We start from the raw sequence: 15,365 nt of genomic DNA on the forward strand, positions 1-15,365 counted from the left end.
CAGCAAGCCCTCACAGTCGGGGACCAGTTGCTTGTTGGAGGTATAGAAATGCAGTTGTTTGCAGGCGCCTGGGTGGCAGGATTCTCCTTAGTGTCTTTTTTCTGCTGTGAGCAATATTTATAAACTTCTGGCCCTGAACAGCATCTTTAGAAAGAAATAAGCACACTGCTGTTGTGCTGTTTCTTTGGATGGTGGCTCTGAAATACTGCTGTGGGATAGCCTGGCCGCCCAGCTCAGCCTAGTGGAGTGGCTCCTTCATTAATCGTGATCACCTCCTGGATCTGTTCTAGTAGAGGAGCTGTCTCCAGTGCCATTGGGGTTGCTGTGGTAGGAGTATGTGCCATGGGTGACCTGATCAAATGGTTTGGTAGTTACACAACAGGAGTGATTTTAGCACCATGTGCATTCTTAGATGTGTGATGTAGAGAACCTCACTTTTTGAGGTTGTGCAAATACCTCATGGGCTCAGTTGCTTTAGTCCCCGTATGTAGGACAGTGTGTAAGGTGCATGTAAGCTGCTGAAAGAACATTAGTTTACCCAGGGTTTTCCGAGGTATTTAATATTTTTTTTTCAAGGACCATCCAGGCATTTTTTTGTGGTTGAACTGAATTGTGGAGCAGAAGCTGTGCTGGAAAATTCTTTGGTTTGCGTTTGAGGTCCAAACCGCATTGTAACCTGATTCTGCTAACCTGCAGGTGAAACCCTTTTTACACACAGGTGATGAGATCTAATTGAACCTCTAATGTAGATGAAGGGCTTTGTTAGGTGATATCCATGCTGGATGTGAGGCCACATGTGTGACCACACCTGTGTTTGGGAGCTGTCTGTTTTCTTCCCTGTGTGGAGCACACAACTGTGGAAGAATCTCAGCTTCTCCCCATTTTCATGGCACACACCAGCTCCTCTGCTGCTGCTGGATCAGATAACCCCAGTGGTAACTACAGTAACATTGCTTCCATGGAAAAGTAATATTTGGGAAGCATGTTCTTGTATCTTCAGTTGCCTTTAATATGATGTAGCAGCCAAAACCCAAAAGGGACCACAGCACCACAAGCCACAGAGAAGTCTATTCCAGACTGTATGTTGAGTTCTGCTGGTTCAAACCTGTGCTTTCATAGGGCCTACAGAGAGCAGCGCAATGATAGATTTAACTCCATGTATTCCATCTTCCACGTGCTTAAGGAACTTGGAGCAGCTGGAGCTGTAATCCCCTCCCCTTTGCCCTCAGCAGTGTGGAGACAGATGGGCAGGGCTGGGAGCCCCTCCTGCCCAGGACTAAAATAAGTTTCTCACAGTGGGTTGGTGTCAGTCTGTTGTATCTTGTTTGTAAGCACTCACAGGTTCTGTCAGCGAACCAGCGTGGCCTCCGAAAGAAGTAGCACTATTTGCACCTAACGTGTTGCTCCAGCAGGGCTGCCATTTGAGAAGTTTCTAATATTTATGTTTGATATGAATGAAACTTTTTGTTTTGTCTGTAGACCGCAACGGAACTGGAGCTGACTCGTATCAGGAGTGCCTTGATAACAAGCAAGGTATGAGATCAAGTCTCTCCAACATGGGCACTTGGGACTGATTTAGCTTGATTTCTTGCAGCTGAATTGGTTGCTGTCTCTGTCTCTCTCACTCTGTCTCCCTTTTTTTCCCCCCCTTTTTTTTTCCCCCTGCTGTCTCTAAGCCAATTCACTGTTAACAGTTCCATGTCAGCTAACCTGTTAGCTCAGGGTCTCATTGCACATTTGTGATAAGGCTTCTTGTTTCTAGCACCCCAAACCCTCAGCTATTAATGGAGGAAGTGGGAAGATTGTGAAACAGAAGTAGCATGTGCACTTGCTTGCAGCTGTCTTCTTCCTCGAGGTTTAGTTGCACAGCCAAGCAGAAAAATATTAAAGTTGAGCTAAGGGAAGGCACGTGCTAGGCTGGGTTACCTTAACACCAGACATCCTGTGATAATTTGTGTGCTGACATGCTGCCTCAGACTTGTCCAGCCTGCTGTCTTCTCCCATGCTAAAGTTGGTAAGAGCTGGAAACGTCTCTTGTGACTTACAAGAGAGTGGTGATGGTGAAGGAGGAATCTGTTACCATTTTGCTCTAAACCTGTAAATGAGTCACATCAGTAAAAATGAAAATTATCAAAAGTACCTCAGAAACAGAACATTAAAGGCAAAGCCATGGATGCTGCATTTAGCAAAAGGGTTGGTGTGTTGTGTTCTCTTCAGATACCCTGTGTGAGAACTGCAGTCAGAAGTGCCACTCCATTGCTGTAGCCATGTAGTAAGTGTTGAACCTTCTGGTAATCAGGGAGCACAAGCACCCTTCAGTCCAGAATATCATTTGTTATAAGCTGCAGCAAAGAGATAAGAGGAAATGCTTATCCTAACCGGGTTATAGGCATCAATTACAGGTCAACTTTTACCCTGCTCTTGACCCAAATCTGTGACAGTAGATAGAATGATCACTTCCTGAAATTCTGACCCTTCTTGCATAATTTTCTAAAGTAGGACCAAGAAACACAAATAACCTGTCCCAATTTTGGTGCTTGGTTGGGTTTAGTTTTCCACTGGTGTTTCTGCTTTCAGTATCCATCAATCAGTGTTACATGTGCTTTAAGTCAAAGCTACCATGAAGTGCATCTCCCCTTGCTGTTGTTGGGTTTGGGGCGGGGTTATTTGGGGGTGGGGTGGGTTGGGGTTTTTGCTTGTTTTATTTCCCTTCTCTCCAGAAAAAAAGGTACGTTGTTTCTTTGGTGGCTTTTATGGTCACCTTTTTTTTCACTATTTTTCTCTACTGATTGTAGTAAATACTTAATCATTGCTAAGCTTTCATTTCAGACGTTACAACTGGAAGACTAATGTGGAAGAACTGTAATCAATAATGGCAATTCTTATTAGATTAAGTATAAAAGTCTTGTAGACCAGTGTAATTCAAGATGCTCCTTTGATAGATAATTTGTTCTTAGGGAGAACAGTTTTTTCCAGTAATGTTTTTCTCATTGGCTGGGGGAGGCCGATCCACTTGTCATTTTGTAGAAAGCAATCAAGTTTCAGATTTAAAGAAAAAGGAGTTTTCTCATTTTTGGAAACTAATTGCAGTCCCTTTGATGTGCCAGTTACCCTGATTTATCTGACAGGTGGTATTAAACGGCGTTATATCCATTACTTTCATTTGTCTCTTAATACTCCAGATTTTTCTTGTAGTGTGGTTTTTGATAGGTTTCTTTGGCTTCACTGTTAACATGTGAACAAAATGTATCATTATAAGTACTTTCACTCCAGTATGAATTGGATCTGGTTTGGGTAATTTACCATGTCCATGCTGCATTATCATGTTTAAAGCAACAACCTTTAAGAATGCAGAGGTTTAAAGGAAAAAGTATACACAGTAACTTGTAGTCAGTCTCTTACTGACTCCATTACATTTTGTGAGCATGCCTTAGAGTTGAATCCACCATTTGCAACAATTTACGGAATATAAAATACATAGCTGACAGTGGACCCATAATTTTGGTTGTTTCTGTTACGTTCAAAACAAAACACCACCAAAGGCTGAAAGTAGCAGTGGCTTTTTAAAAGTATTAAATCTTCAAGCTATGTGAAATGCTATTGCCATGGATTCCTTTTATAACAGCATGCTTGTCTCCTGGAAATTATGTTATAATGAGGTTTGGTTTATATATTTTACCCCTCTCCTCATTAAAGTGCTATCTCTCCAAAGAAGCTCTTTGTGTTTTGAAATACTGCGCGGTTAAAATGAAGGCAGGTTTATAAGGATTTAATGTACTTGGGAGCCAAGGTTTTGCAGCTTTATGGCAAAGATGTTTTAACAAAGGGCTTTATGGTAAGGGTGTGCTTTATTTTAGTCAGGCAGTTGCTCAGGGGAAAATTTTCAGTGTGAGCACGTCACAGCAGCAAGGAGACATTCAGAGGGAAACAGGTCCCTGAGATCCAGTCACCAGCTTGGCTGATACTGAGTCTTAATTCTTTGTAGTTTCAAGCCCTGATTTTTCATTGGTGTTTTTTTTTTTTTCCCACCTCTTCACTCAAGAAAGACAAAGCCTTGTGCCATATCATGTAACATCACAAGCAGTCTATTTATGCTTCCCATTTTTGTGCTCTGAGGTAGGGTGCAGGACAGAGTGCTGGGAACAGCCACTGGTGGGATTATTATACCCTCTTGGAATGGAGCTTGCTTTTTCAGCCTTATAACTCCAATATTCATGATTAAAATTGTACCCTAAAAGCAAGGCTTTTTCTGAGTGTTTGCGGTTTGGAAGTAGAGAGGGCAGCGGTTCAGAGCAGTTGCCCATCCACTGCAGCAGAAGACGTGTCCTGGATCTGCCTGTTTCTCTGGGATACACTTAATATCCCATGGTTTCCTGAGAGCCAGGGGGTTCTGCCATGGAAAACAGGTATTAAATTACTACCAGACACAGTTGTTTCTGGAGCTTCTCAATAGGAGCTCACTGTTATTGTTAATAAAACAGTGCTGGTGTAAAGGTTTAGGCAATGAAAAGCTCTTAGCAAGGGCCCTGGTGGCAGCCAGGAGATGTCACCTCTCATCCTTGAAATAGTGTGTAGAGAAATTGAAACTGATTCCAAGTGTTTCGTGTTATCATGTGTAGCACCTTCTCTTATTCATAGAAAATGGTGGTTTACTTTGCTTGAGCAGTCTTCTCTATGTCCCCATGCCCTCAGGTGGGCGGGTAATGGGTGTTTTGCCCTACTGGGCTCCAGCATTCCAAGCAGAGCTCCAAGTTCCTGCTGGAGGAACCCAATAGTTTTCACTTTCCTGACTTGTCCTGCGGAGTATTTCTCCACAGATGGGTTAGTTGGTATTTTTCCAAGGTGAACTTGGCTTCATCTTTTTGATGGCACTATTAACTCTTTATATTTTTCGTCGGGTATGTTTCACCACTTCCTGAGCTCAGCGCTGCTGCTGACTGGTTTTGTTAGCTCACCTCAGGAGGGAGGATGAATGTAATTTAGAGCAACGTTTGGGGGCAAGGACGAAGGATGGTTAATCTTGACAGGGATCAAAATGTGGCTGCAGTTGAGCCAGTAACACCTCTGTTTGAGGGGATGGAGGACCGAGTGCTCCTCCCCTGGGTTTGTGCTGTGAGTGGATCCCAGCCAGGCTGCTGAGCACGGAGAGGATGTCTGTAGCATCAGGCTTGATTTTGAAGTAGTGGCCATAAACCGAAGACTTTTTCATCCTGTTTGCTGTCCCCTGGGCTGTGCAGTCCCAGTGTGTGTCATCTTCTATTAGTCTCGATGCAGCCAATGACCTTGTTTGTGTGAGCACATTAAGCACAACATTAATAGCTAATTTGACTACTTTGGATTCAGACAGGCTGCAATCAATCACCTGAACTCTCCTGATAGCAAATGTGGCTGGATGGGATTAAGGAGAAAGGATAAAATGCCTGCTTGGGCCAAAACTCTAGGAAATTGGAAAACTGCTTGTTAGCCTGTGTAGCTGATGTAACTGTAGCACTTGGTGGAAGCGAGTTTTTCACTGGAAAGAAAAGCTGAAAAAGTGAGAAATATGTGGTCTTCATAGAGGTTTGTTCAGTCTTCTTCCTGCCTGTCAAATGCTGGCATGGTGAACGAGACCACCATGATACAGAGGCATCTTTTAGAAGATGTCATTGGGATAAGTTCTAACCTATTCCAGGTTTTGGATCCCTTTTGAGCCCCAAAAAGGATTAGTTTCAGAATGGCAAGGATGAATGATGAAGCAGATAAATAGAAATGGCAGACTGGCATAGCTGGACTGGAAAGTGCGGTCAAAATAGTTCTGTCACTGAAGATGTTATTTCCATTAAATGTTTTGAGATTTAATATTGATTTCAGTGAAATTACCCTTGAAAACAGATTTCCTCCAAACCTTTATTTTTATATATTTGTTTTGGAATTATTTTAGGACGCAGAAAAATGAAACTCCAGCTTCAAACAGTTTTAATGTTTTGAAATTGGCTTTTTTCACTGTATGAACAATTTTTAAAATATTATTGTTATTTGTATTCCAGTCATGCCTGTGCTACTCTAGTTATGGGCTAAACGTCATTTTGCCAACCACAACGCAGACTGGGGGGGGATCGGTTTCTGCCTGAAAATGCTTTGGGTGTGTATTTCTGACGGGCTGCACTGATTGCCAGTGCCTATTTGAAGAAAAACCCAACAACATTCTCATTTTACAATATGTTGGCTGCCTTTTTGTTTAAAGAATTATAAATAAACCAGCAGATTTTCCACAAAAACACATATGCTTTCTTCCTGATGAGCACGATGACGCACCAAGAATCCTTGCAAGAGGCCTTGAGTCTCCTTCAAGTAGAGGATAGGACTGAGGTTGAAATTGAAATTTTAAATAACTCTTCTTTAAGAAAGATGCTGGTAGAGCCTTGTTAGCAGAAGAATTGCTGATTTCTGACTAATTTTTTTTTTTTGCCAGCATGGGAACAAAGAAAGAAAGGAGGAGGCAGAATAAAAGCCTGTGTGAGTGTACGTGGAGAGGCTGCAGCTCTCTAGACTGGTAATGGTATCTGGAAAGGGTCCAGGCTGTTGTAAATATGAACTTTTGTCAATATTCCCCAAGCTTCTTTGGACTCTATGGTGGGCTTTATTAGCTGAAGGTCACACCATTGTGTTGTCTCCCTCTCCTGAGACCTCTGATACCTTCCTGAAAGGACAGCCCATTATCCCTGGGCTTAGAAGCCAGCTTTCTCTTCAGTGGCACTGAAGCTGATAAGCTTAAGAGGCATATTTCATCCCGCCACTGCTGCTTTCAGGAAACAAACTGTTTATCATTCCTGATTAATTCCAGTTGAACAAAAAAATAAAATAAAATAGAAGGCATGTGTGAGTGCACACGTGCACAGAGAGGCAGAGCTGAATTTTTTTCTTGTGTAAGGTCAACTCACAGCACTGGCCACAGCCAGCAGTGTCTGGAGCAGGCACTTTGCTTTTCCTGGGTGCTGCATCCAGAGATGGATTTAGTAATGTGAGAGGATCCTGGGCTGCAGTCACTGTGAGGAGAAAGGGCTGGAAAGGGAGACGGGGTAGCAGCAGCCTGAGCATCAAGGTTGGAAATGATTTGTGGCAATTAAGGATTAAGGTCTGTGAGAGCAGGACCACCCGCTGGGAGAGTGGCTCTCCATCACCTGGGGAAGATGAATGACCCCAGGAGAAAAATGGGCAGGGATTTCGTACTCAGCTACCTGAAAATAATCGTAAACCCGTATCTCGCTTCGGTATCCTGCAGCCCTTTTTATCACAGCTAAATCCCTTTGCTGGGAGTTGTATGCAAGAGAATTGAAAGAGATAAAAATGCTCATTGCTGCTACTGCTCTGGCTTGACGTTTGTTAGGAGGTGTCTTACTGACTTTCTTATTAGCCCTCTCTCAGTAGCAATGTGTTCCATACATGGCTCTCAGATTTTTAGGGTTATTTTTTTTTTTGCCCTTGCACTGAGATTCAGAGTGTGGAATTAATAACAATGTATAACACATGCAACAAATAACATATTGCCCTTCTGTACTCATGCAGTATGTAAAGCACCCAGGTGGCATGTCCCAGTGGCCAGGTGACCCGCCCGTGCTGTGTGCTTCTCTCCAGCGTGCCCTTGATGGGCGAGACACCTCAACTGGCTGTGCATCTCAAGGTTTTCAAGTGGAAAATGAGAGTATTGGCACTGTCCACAGTCCTGTTTGTTTGGATGAGCGTGCAGCTGCAGCCCAAGTCAGGTCTTTTGGTCACAGCCCAAGTTGGGTCACAGATCATCTAATTTATGTTACATCAAATTTTTATTTCACTTGCAGCATAGACTGTGTTTAAACCAAATTCTTGGTACTGAGGTTACAACTGGTTTCGTTTCCTCTGCCAGAACAGAGATGGAACAATATTAAAACACAATTTTGCAAAACTATGTTTACTTTTTACCAGTGAGGACCATATTTAAAGATGGATTTTGGTATTATGGCTGCAGCGCTAGTGTAAACAGGGTCTGATGGGAAAGGCTGTAAAATAATAGGGCTATTGGTCATGTCTGGGGGAAAAGAAATTTCCATAATACATTTCAAACTGGAGTAGCTCTGAAGGTTTGGCTGGCCAAACCCAGCTAGCATTTCTGATTTAAAATTGCTATAGTAGCATGCACTGGGATGGTGGGCCACTAGTAGCATTTTTTCAGAGGTAAACTACACAAGCCTGTATGAATTGGGGCACTTACTTTTGTGGATTGGGTTAAACTTGTCATTCTTCACATAAAATAGAATACAATGAAGTTTTAGATGAGAACCTCCTTAGATATACCGCAGACTCCTTTTTAAGGGCAAAGTAGATTTGAGGAAGATAATTATCTAGTAATCTTAGTGAAAGCTGCATATATGGTTCTTTCTCCAGATGGGTTAATATGGTGGAAAGATTTTTATCAGTCCAGTCGTGCACCACAGACTGCAGTAGCATATGTACTTGCTTGGACCCTGAGTTTAGCGATAAGTGAAATGTTAATATGTGCTTGGCAGAGCAAGCTCTTAATTTCCCTTAAAATGGAGGGGGCAGAAATGATCTCATTGGACAAGATGTCTTTGGGCTCCTGCCCACTGTTAGGTATATCCTAGACAGGGTTTATTTACTTGGTGTGGGCAGATTATTTCCCTTTCCCTCCCTGAATCTGGCCTGCGGTAACTGTTAGCGATAGAGCTTTCCACCTCCTGTATTGCAGGAAGCATTTGAGCTCTTGTTGAAATATGAAGCTCCCTTCCTTTATTAAAATTAAGAACTACTTTCTCACATGGCAAAGTGATAATAAAGACTGAAATTGGATCTATAACTTCATGAAAAGAAAAAGAATTTTTTTAAAGACAAATCATGCATGGTAATACCTTCATTGTTCTCTCCCTGTGTTCTTTGTATTGCTTAACTCCCTGCGAACAAAGAACCCATAACTGGAATTGTAACAATAATCCAGGCATTTAAGTCAAAACTCAAAAGGCCCTTGGGAATCTCATGCAAAGGTGTGCCCTTGAAATGGTATTTATGAATTGTCTGAACAGGTCTGAACATCCTGGCCCTGAGGAAATCTATGGGAATTTTGCCGCTGACTTCAGCGGGGTCAGGATTCCACACTTGGCGCTTTGTACGCACTGCCGGGCATTGAGCAGAGCTGTCTTTCAGCTTTTGAGAAAGTCTGACTCCCTCCTCACAGGCAGGCGGGAGATTTTCTACTTGGTTGCACTTGTGAATTCTAGTTAAGGGAATTGCTTTTGGTCCCTCCATCTTTGTCACTTACTTAAACAAACATGCAAACTGGAAACATGCACTTGCTCGAGCTTCAGCAGCGAGTGCCTCCTCGAGATCTCTTGTTACTGATCTAGAACTTAAACTGATTGGGAAAGTGGCTTTAAGACAAGGTTCAGTCGTGCTTAAATGAAACCAATTGGGCAGAGAGATGAAAAATGTTATTCGTACTTGCCATTCAGATGTCTGAACCCAGCTAGTTTGAAGTACGAAGGGTTCAGTCCCTGAGCTTGAACACAGATTAGTAGGGAGGTTGTAAATTGAAGCAATGAGTATTTCTTCAGTAGTTTATTGCAAAATAATGGGGTTTTGAAAATACAGGTCTATCCAGGGTCAAGGTCACTGGGAAAGAAAGGTACTTAAACAAACAATGAGGGAATTAGTCTGAAATTTGCATGCAGACTCAGATAACCAGGGCCCTTTGAAACCCACTTGAACATAGAATTTAGCCCTGTTGAGGAGGAGACAGAGCCACAGGACCTCTCTCAGCCCCTCCCACTTCAGTGATTCTGGTCAGATGTCTCATCCCTCCCAGGGTATTTGAGCAAACCACTGATTTGTCTGGCTCTGGTTGTTGTGAACGTGGACATTATCTTCCTCTGTCACATCACTGTCCAGGGAGAGGAGGGGGGAGTTACCAGAGTGGGAGTGAATTTCCCCATGTCCTCAGTCTTCCCCATTCATGGTGCAGTGGCCAATGACATCATCTGTTGCTTAAGAACTGCTGTTGATGGAATAAGCTCTACATTTAATGAAAAACAAAACCCAAAGAAGCCATATTCCCCAGAAACATGATCCAGGGCTCCAAGAAGATTGGCACACTTTAGTTACCTCATCCTAGTTCTCCATCAAAAGAAAAGGTTAAGGAAAAATTACTGGAAAAAACTTGCTGAGCTTTCAGCAACAATATCCCACCGACTGTTGTTGTTCATCCAGAGTAACCCCACAAAGCTCAACAACCTGGTTCATGGCAAACTTGGTTTTAATTAATGTTAGTAGAAATCAGGTCAAAAATGTGAGGTGTGTGTCACTCGTGTTACTATAAGTAGTTAGAAGGAGGAGTTGGAAAGCTCAGATCCATCACAAAAGCTTCTTTTGGCTTCCCTGCCACTTGTGACTGCAGAAGTATGGCAGTGGCTGAAAGACTGGCTGTAACTTTCCCATGTTTAGCTGCAATGGAACATGCAAAAGCTTGAAAATTTCTTGAAGATGCCTGGAGAGGCCTGGCTATTGTGTTAGCAGGAGTATGCATTGAAAGCTGCTCAAGAGAGGGGCATTTCTTAGAATAGTTTGCAAAAAGTAACAATCACAGCCCAGTATGGACAATTAGAGATCATTAGAAGTAAATGGTTAATTTTTCCCAACTTTTCTTGCCCAAAAAAGAAGCTTGGTTTTTCCTCACTGTAGCTGTGTCTTGAGGGCTTTCCTTAATGAGCCATCTCCTTCTGTCCAGTATGGAAAGAAAAACAAAAGACACCTTCCTTTGCCTCCATGTGATTTTAATCTGATTCATTCATTCCTAATCATCTTAAAGGATTATAAAAGCAAAACCTGTTAAATCTTGGTTCGTTCTTCTTTTCTTTCTCTCCCAAACATCATCATTTGTTCTTTTATCGTGTTGCATTTCTTTACCCATGAATCAGCTGCCTTTTTATTTTTCCTCTCTGTAACAAAAGTCGGGTGGGGAGGGAGGGGGCGATGGGAGCGCTGCTTCCTTTGATTTGTTCGACACACAAGTGTTCCTTGGCCTTTCATACCGAGGAGTGGATGCGGCTCTTGAACAAATTGGACCTACTTGTTTGCTGGCCTAGGCCATCTTGTTATCCAGCCAGCTGTGTTTTGATCTTGGAGGGCCATTTGAAGATTAAATTGAGACATCTTTTGTTACTATTAAGTGCAGTAATTAAATCAGCTCAGTGTTATTTAAGTGTGGAAAATGTCGCTTTGCTGGCCCATGGGTGTCTGAAGTTGCCATTAGACAGCTGTGTTGCTTCCAGTGCTAATGATGAAGAGGTAGGAGAAAAGAGCCAAGTGCTCTCTAAATAATTTTCAACTCTTTCTGGGTTATACTGGATCCCTCCCCACCTTTTTGTGTGACGTTTCTCCTCCATCTCTCCTCAGTTCATGAAGAACAAGGTTTTTGAGAGACGGAGCTCAAGCTTTGTCGGGTGGAGAGCTGGCAGCGAGTGCCCATTTCTGAGCAGAGGGCTGGAACGGTGTGGGTGAAACATGCTGAGTTTCCTGGATGGGCAGCTGCTGCCCCATCTCTGAGTTTGCAGTTGTTGGCTCTGTGAACAACAAAGAGGCTGACCTAGCAGGGTGGATCTAATAAATGAGCAAAGTTGACTGCCTCCCCCTCTTTGTCTGTGGTGGGAGTCTGCCAGTCAAGTCAAGCACGGCGAGTACATTTGTTCCCATGAGGGCCATTGTAATACAATTTGCTGGTGCAGACTGGCCTGACTGTGAAGTGGTGGCACCTGGGAGATGTGAACTCTGGCTCAGGCCAGGGCTGATATCATTCAGAGGTCACCTGGGGCTTACTGGGGCAAGTCAGTTGCCCTTCTGCGTCCCCCTTTGCCTGCTGCTTGCTGAGCAGATTGCTTTGAGAGAAGTGGCTGGAGGTGATGATTGGCAGCAGGGAGCGGAGCAGACAGACACTGGAAGAGAAAGTGAGATCCTCAGTGGGAAAGGCAGTTCTTTGGAGGTCGAGTATGTTTTAATGCTGGGTTAAGTTGCACAGCAGTATTGGCTCATTGCTACTGGCAGCACTGATCACTTGAGCGTTGCCTTACCCTTCCCATCGTGCCCTTTAGAGCCCTGTCTTACCTCCTGTGTGCAGCTGAACATGCTCCCTGCTGCTCCTGTGGCTCCTGCAATGAAATCCAGCAGCTCTCGCCCCTTGATAGGGGAGCAACTGCCAGGCTCAGCTGCAGCCGTTCCGCTGCCGTGTACCCGCCGAGGCGAGGCGGAGCGCGCTGCTCCCTCCCCAGCCCACGCTCCCAGCCTTCCTCCTCCTGAGCCGCCTCGTTAGCCTCTCCTCCCGGATGCGCCCGGCTCTGGGCTCCCATCCCCAGTAATTGCCCAGCAACATCTATTTGCATTGCTTTTTACACCACCATGTCTTATGGAGGGGGAAGTGTGTTTGCACTTCGCGAGTGTTTTTGAGCTGTGGCAAGGGCAGAAGAATGGCAGATGGGTGGGGATGAGAGAAGCAAGAGCGTGATGAATCTGTTTTTCTTACCTTGTTTAAAATTGCCTGTTAAAATTCAGCAGCCGCACCTCCGATCAGCCTAATGGTGTCTGCCATGTTGCGAATACACAGTCATTAGTTGGTCCAATTCATGCATGCTGAGGTAGGAGGGTGATGTGAATGCAAAGGAGCTGGAGAGAATGGGAGCTGGGGGGAGCAGGGGAAGGAGGGGGAGAAGCTTGGTAATACAGTGACAATGAAACATACGGTAGTCACACTGGAAAACTTTCTCCTTCATTAGCAGGGATCTGTTGAGTTTCTGCTCACATTAGGGTAATTAACACAAGTACAGATTGTTGAACATCTGTGCAGTTTAACTATATGGCCGGTTCCCAGGCTTTAAACAGGGCTGTGAGGAGCCAAATGCAAAGCAGTATGAAAAGCCCACACACTATTCATTTTACTGAAATTAGCATTTCTGGATGAAAGCTGATGTTGCACGTCGGCTATAAATTTTCTCTGGTCTGTTGCCAGGTTGGCTAATGATCTGAGGTTAGTGTTTGTTAAAAAAAATTTAAAATTTGTTACTTTTAATATTCCAGAGGGGAAGTTTCTTAAAAGGCAAAACAAAAAGCAAGCAAAACAAAGCATATGGGTATGTTATATGTAATGTTCTTCTAATCTTTTTCCAGTGGAAGCTCAGGAAGGAATTGCTGGTTCAGCCTCTCTCAGAGGCTCTTGGCTCCATGAAACTACCAAGGGTTTTTTAGTATTTCTGACCAAACTGCAGTTTAATTTTCTAGCCCTGTTAAATGCCTGGGAGGCTCTGCTTATGGTGTGTTGTAGATATGAGCTGTGTAAATGAAATGCAGAATTCTGTCTGCAGGATGGTGACTACACAAGTATTGCTTCTCCACACGTCACTGGAGGTACGGAGAACCTTCTGCAGTGGTTGTCCCAGAGGAGTGTTGTTTTGCTGTGGCATCTTGAAGCTTCCTTCTTCTTCCTTTTGACCTTGTCCAGCTGAGAGCACAAATTTTTTCCACAGGTGGAATTAAGTATTCAAGGCCAGGCTGGATGGGGCTTTGAACAACGTGGTCTAGTGGAAGATGTCCCTGTGCATGGCAAAGGGGTTGGAACTAAATGAGCTTTCAAGTCCCTTCCAACCCAAACCATTCTATGCTTCTCTGAGCTGCTGTGAGGTGGACAGCCCTTATAGCTGGGACAACGATTAGTGCACCGTGTGTGCCAGGAAATTTTGTCTTAATGGAGAAGACTTTCATCTGTGAAGATAAACAGCCTACCAATGTGCATAAAAAGAATAATCCTCATTAGCACTATTTTGTCCCTGCTGTTTTCGCTAAGAAAAAAATTTTGTTCATAGTGGAGTTTTTTTTAATGTAGTCTCTGTGGGCTGATGTGAACAGAGCTGACCTTTGAAACCCTATTTAAATTTTAAAAGGTTTGTATATTCTTTTGTTTAATTGGGAAAGGAAGGGGCTTAATGTCTCAGAGGAAGTGTTATTCTTGCCAAGAATGAGTGACTTGATCCTTCAGTTCACCCTCAGCTCCTGCTCTGGAATGGCTTATGCTCCAGCCCAGAATTTACTTTGGCATCATTTGAAATTGTTGGTGAAATTGTTGCTGTTGCACTCACCAGCTCCTCAAAAGTCTGCTGACAAACATCAGGACTGTCAGAGCTTCATATTCTTTGTGACTAAAAAAACCTTCTGGGACCAAAATGCAGTCTTCAGATTCAGTCCTGCAAATGTCAGCCTCAGGAGCACCATCACCCTCGTCCCTGTAATTCAGCCCCATAAATGATTTATCATTGAAGGATCTCTTTCTGGGGTGAAGGTGTCCACACAAGACAGACTTGCTGAATCATACAAAACTCTGCAGGTTCAGTTAAATATGTGGTTTATTTTTGAGGCACTGATTTAGTTAATCTAGTCCAAAATGAAATTTAGTCTGGCCTACTTGCTTTTGTAACAGTTTTTCAGATAATTATGTGTGTGTATGTGCACATGGGTGCACACTAGTTAGGAAAAGAAAAACTGAGTGAAACGTTTAGCTACATTAGACTTCTTACCTTCTCCATAAAGGATGTCAGAAGATGGCATGTTGCTTGGTCACAAGGGACACACAGAACTCGGAGAGCATCTGTTACAAGAGGATGACAGAGGGCACTGGCCCTTTCAAAGCAGGGTTGCAGTGAACTGAGTATTGAGATTGCCTCTGTGGTGGTCTTGCCGAAAGGGCCCTGACTCCTTGGTTAAGAAGTGCTTGTTTAACACTAAATTGAGGGACAACAAGTATCCTTACCATTACTGTTTGGTTTTTTTCCTGGACTCAGTAGTAGGGTTACTTTGAGTACTGGCAGAATTGTGTGATGAGGATATTCAGTCTTACCCGTGGTTGACATCTGTGCTCCCTAGATTTGTACCCCCTGTATCTCTGCTTGGATTTCATTTGGTCTCATTCAAGGAAAACCCAGCTCTATGCAACAGAGTCATGCTCATAAAAAAACCCGAACAGTATTTCTGTTAAAATAAACAGACTGACCTGGATTATTTTCACTATTAGGCAAACCAAACTCACCTATTTGGGTATGTGGAACTGACCATGAAATTAAAGGGCTTTTGTATCTGCAGATACACAGCCAAAATTAAACAAAATTTTTCTTTATTAGTGCCTCATTCCATTTCAGCCCTGCTTTTTGAGAATATTTCCCACAAACTGGACTTAAAATGCCAGAAAATGGCAATGCATCCAGAAAAGTGGTTTCATGATCTTGGTAGATAGGAAAACTGCAGCTGGTGAAACATCTCTATCAACCTTCAGTTACATGGCTGTATCTGAGAATGTACATGTAACG

At 43.4% G+C, this 15,365-nt stretch overlaps 1 protein-coding gene across 14 annotated transcripts in view; it reads left to right on the forward strand.

The window, feature by feature from the left end:
• Positions 1-15,365, forward strand: part of FBRSL1 (fibrosin like 1) — a 508,752-nt gene that overhangs the window by 412,144 nt on the left and 81,243 nt on the right. For 11 of the 14 annotated variants that reach the window (XM_082293570.1, XM_082293580.1, XM_082293573.1 and 8 more), the window contains one exon: positions 1,480-1,533. The exons of the other annotated variants lie outside the window; for them this stretch is intronic. In XM_082293570.1, the coding sequence (XP_082149696.1) occupies positions 1,480-1,533 (54 nt within the window). The remainder of the gene's footprint in view (positions 1-1,479; positions 1,534-15,365) is intronic. 14 annotated transcript variants of the gene reach the window in all.

Source organism: Coloeus monedula (genome assembly GCF_965178545.1).
Source record: "Coloeus monedula genome assembly, chromosome: 18".
Classification (NCBI taxonomy): domain Eukaryota; kingdom Metazoa; phylum Chordata; class Aves; order Passeriformes; family Corvidae; genus Coloeus; species Coloeus monedula.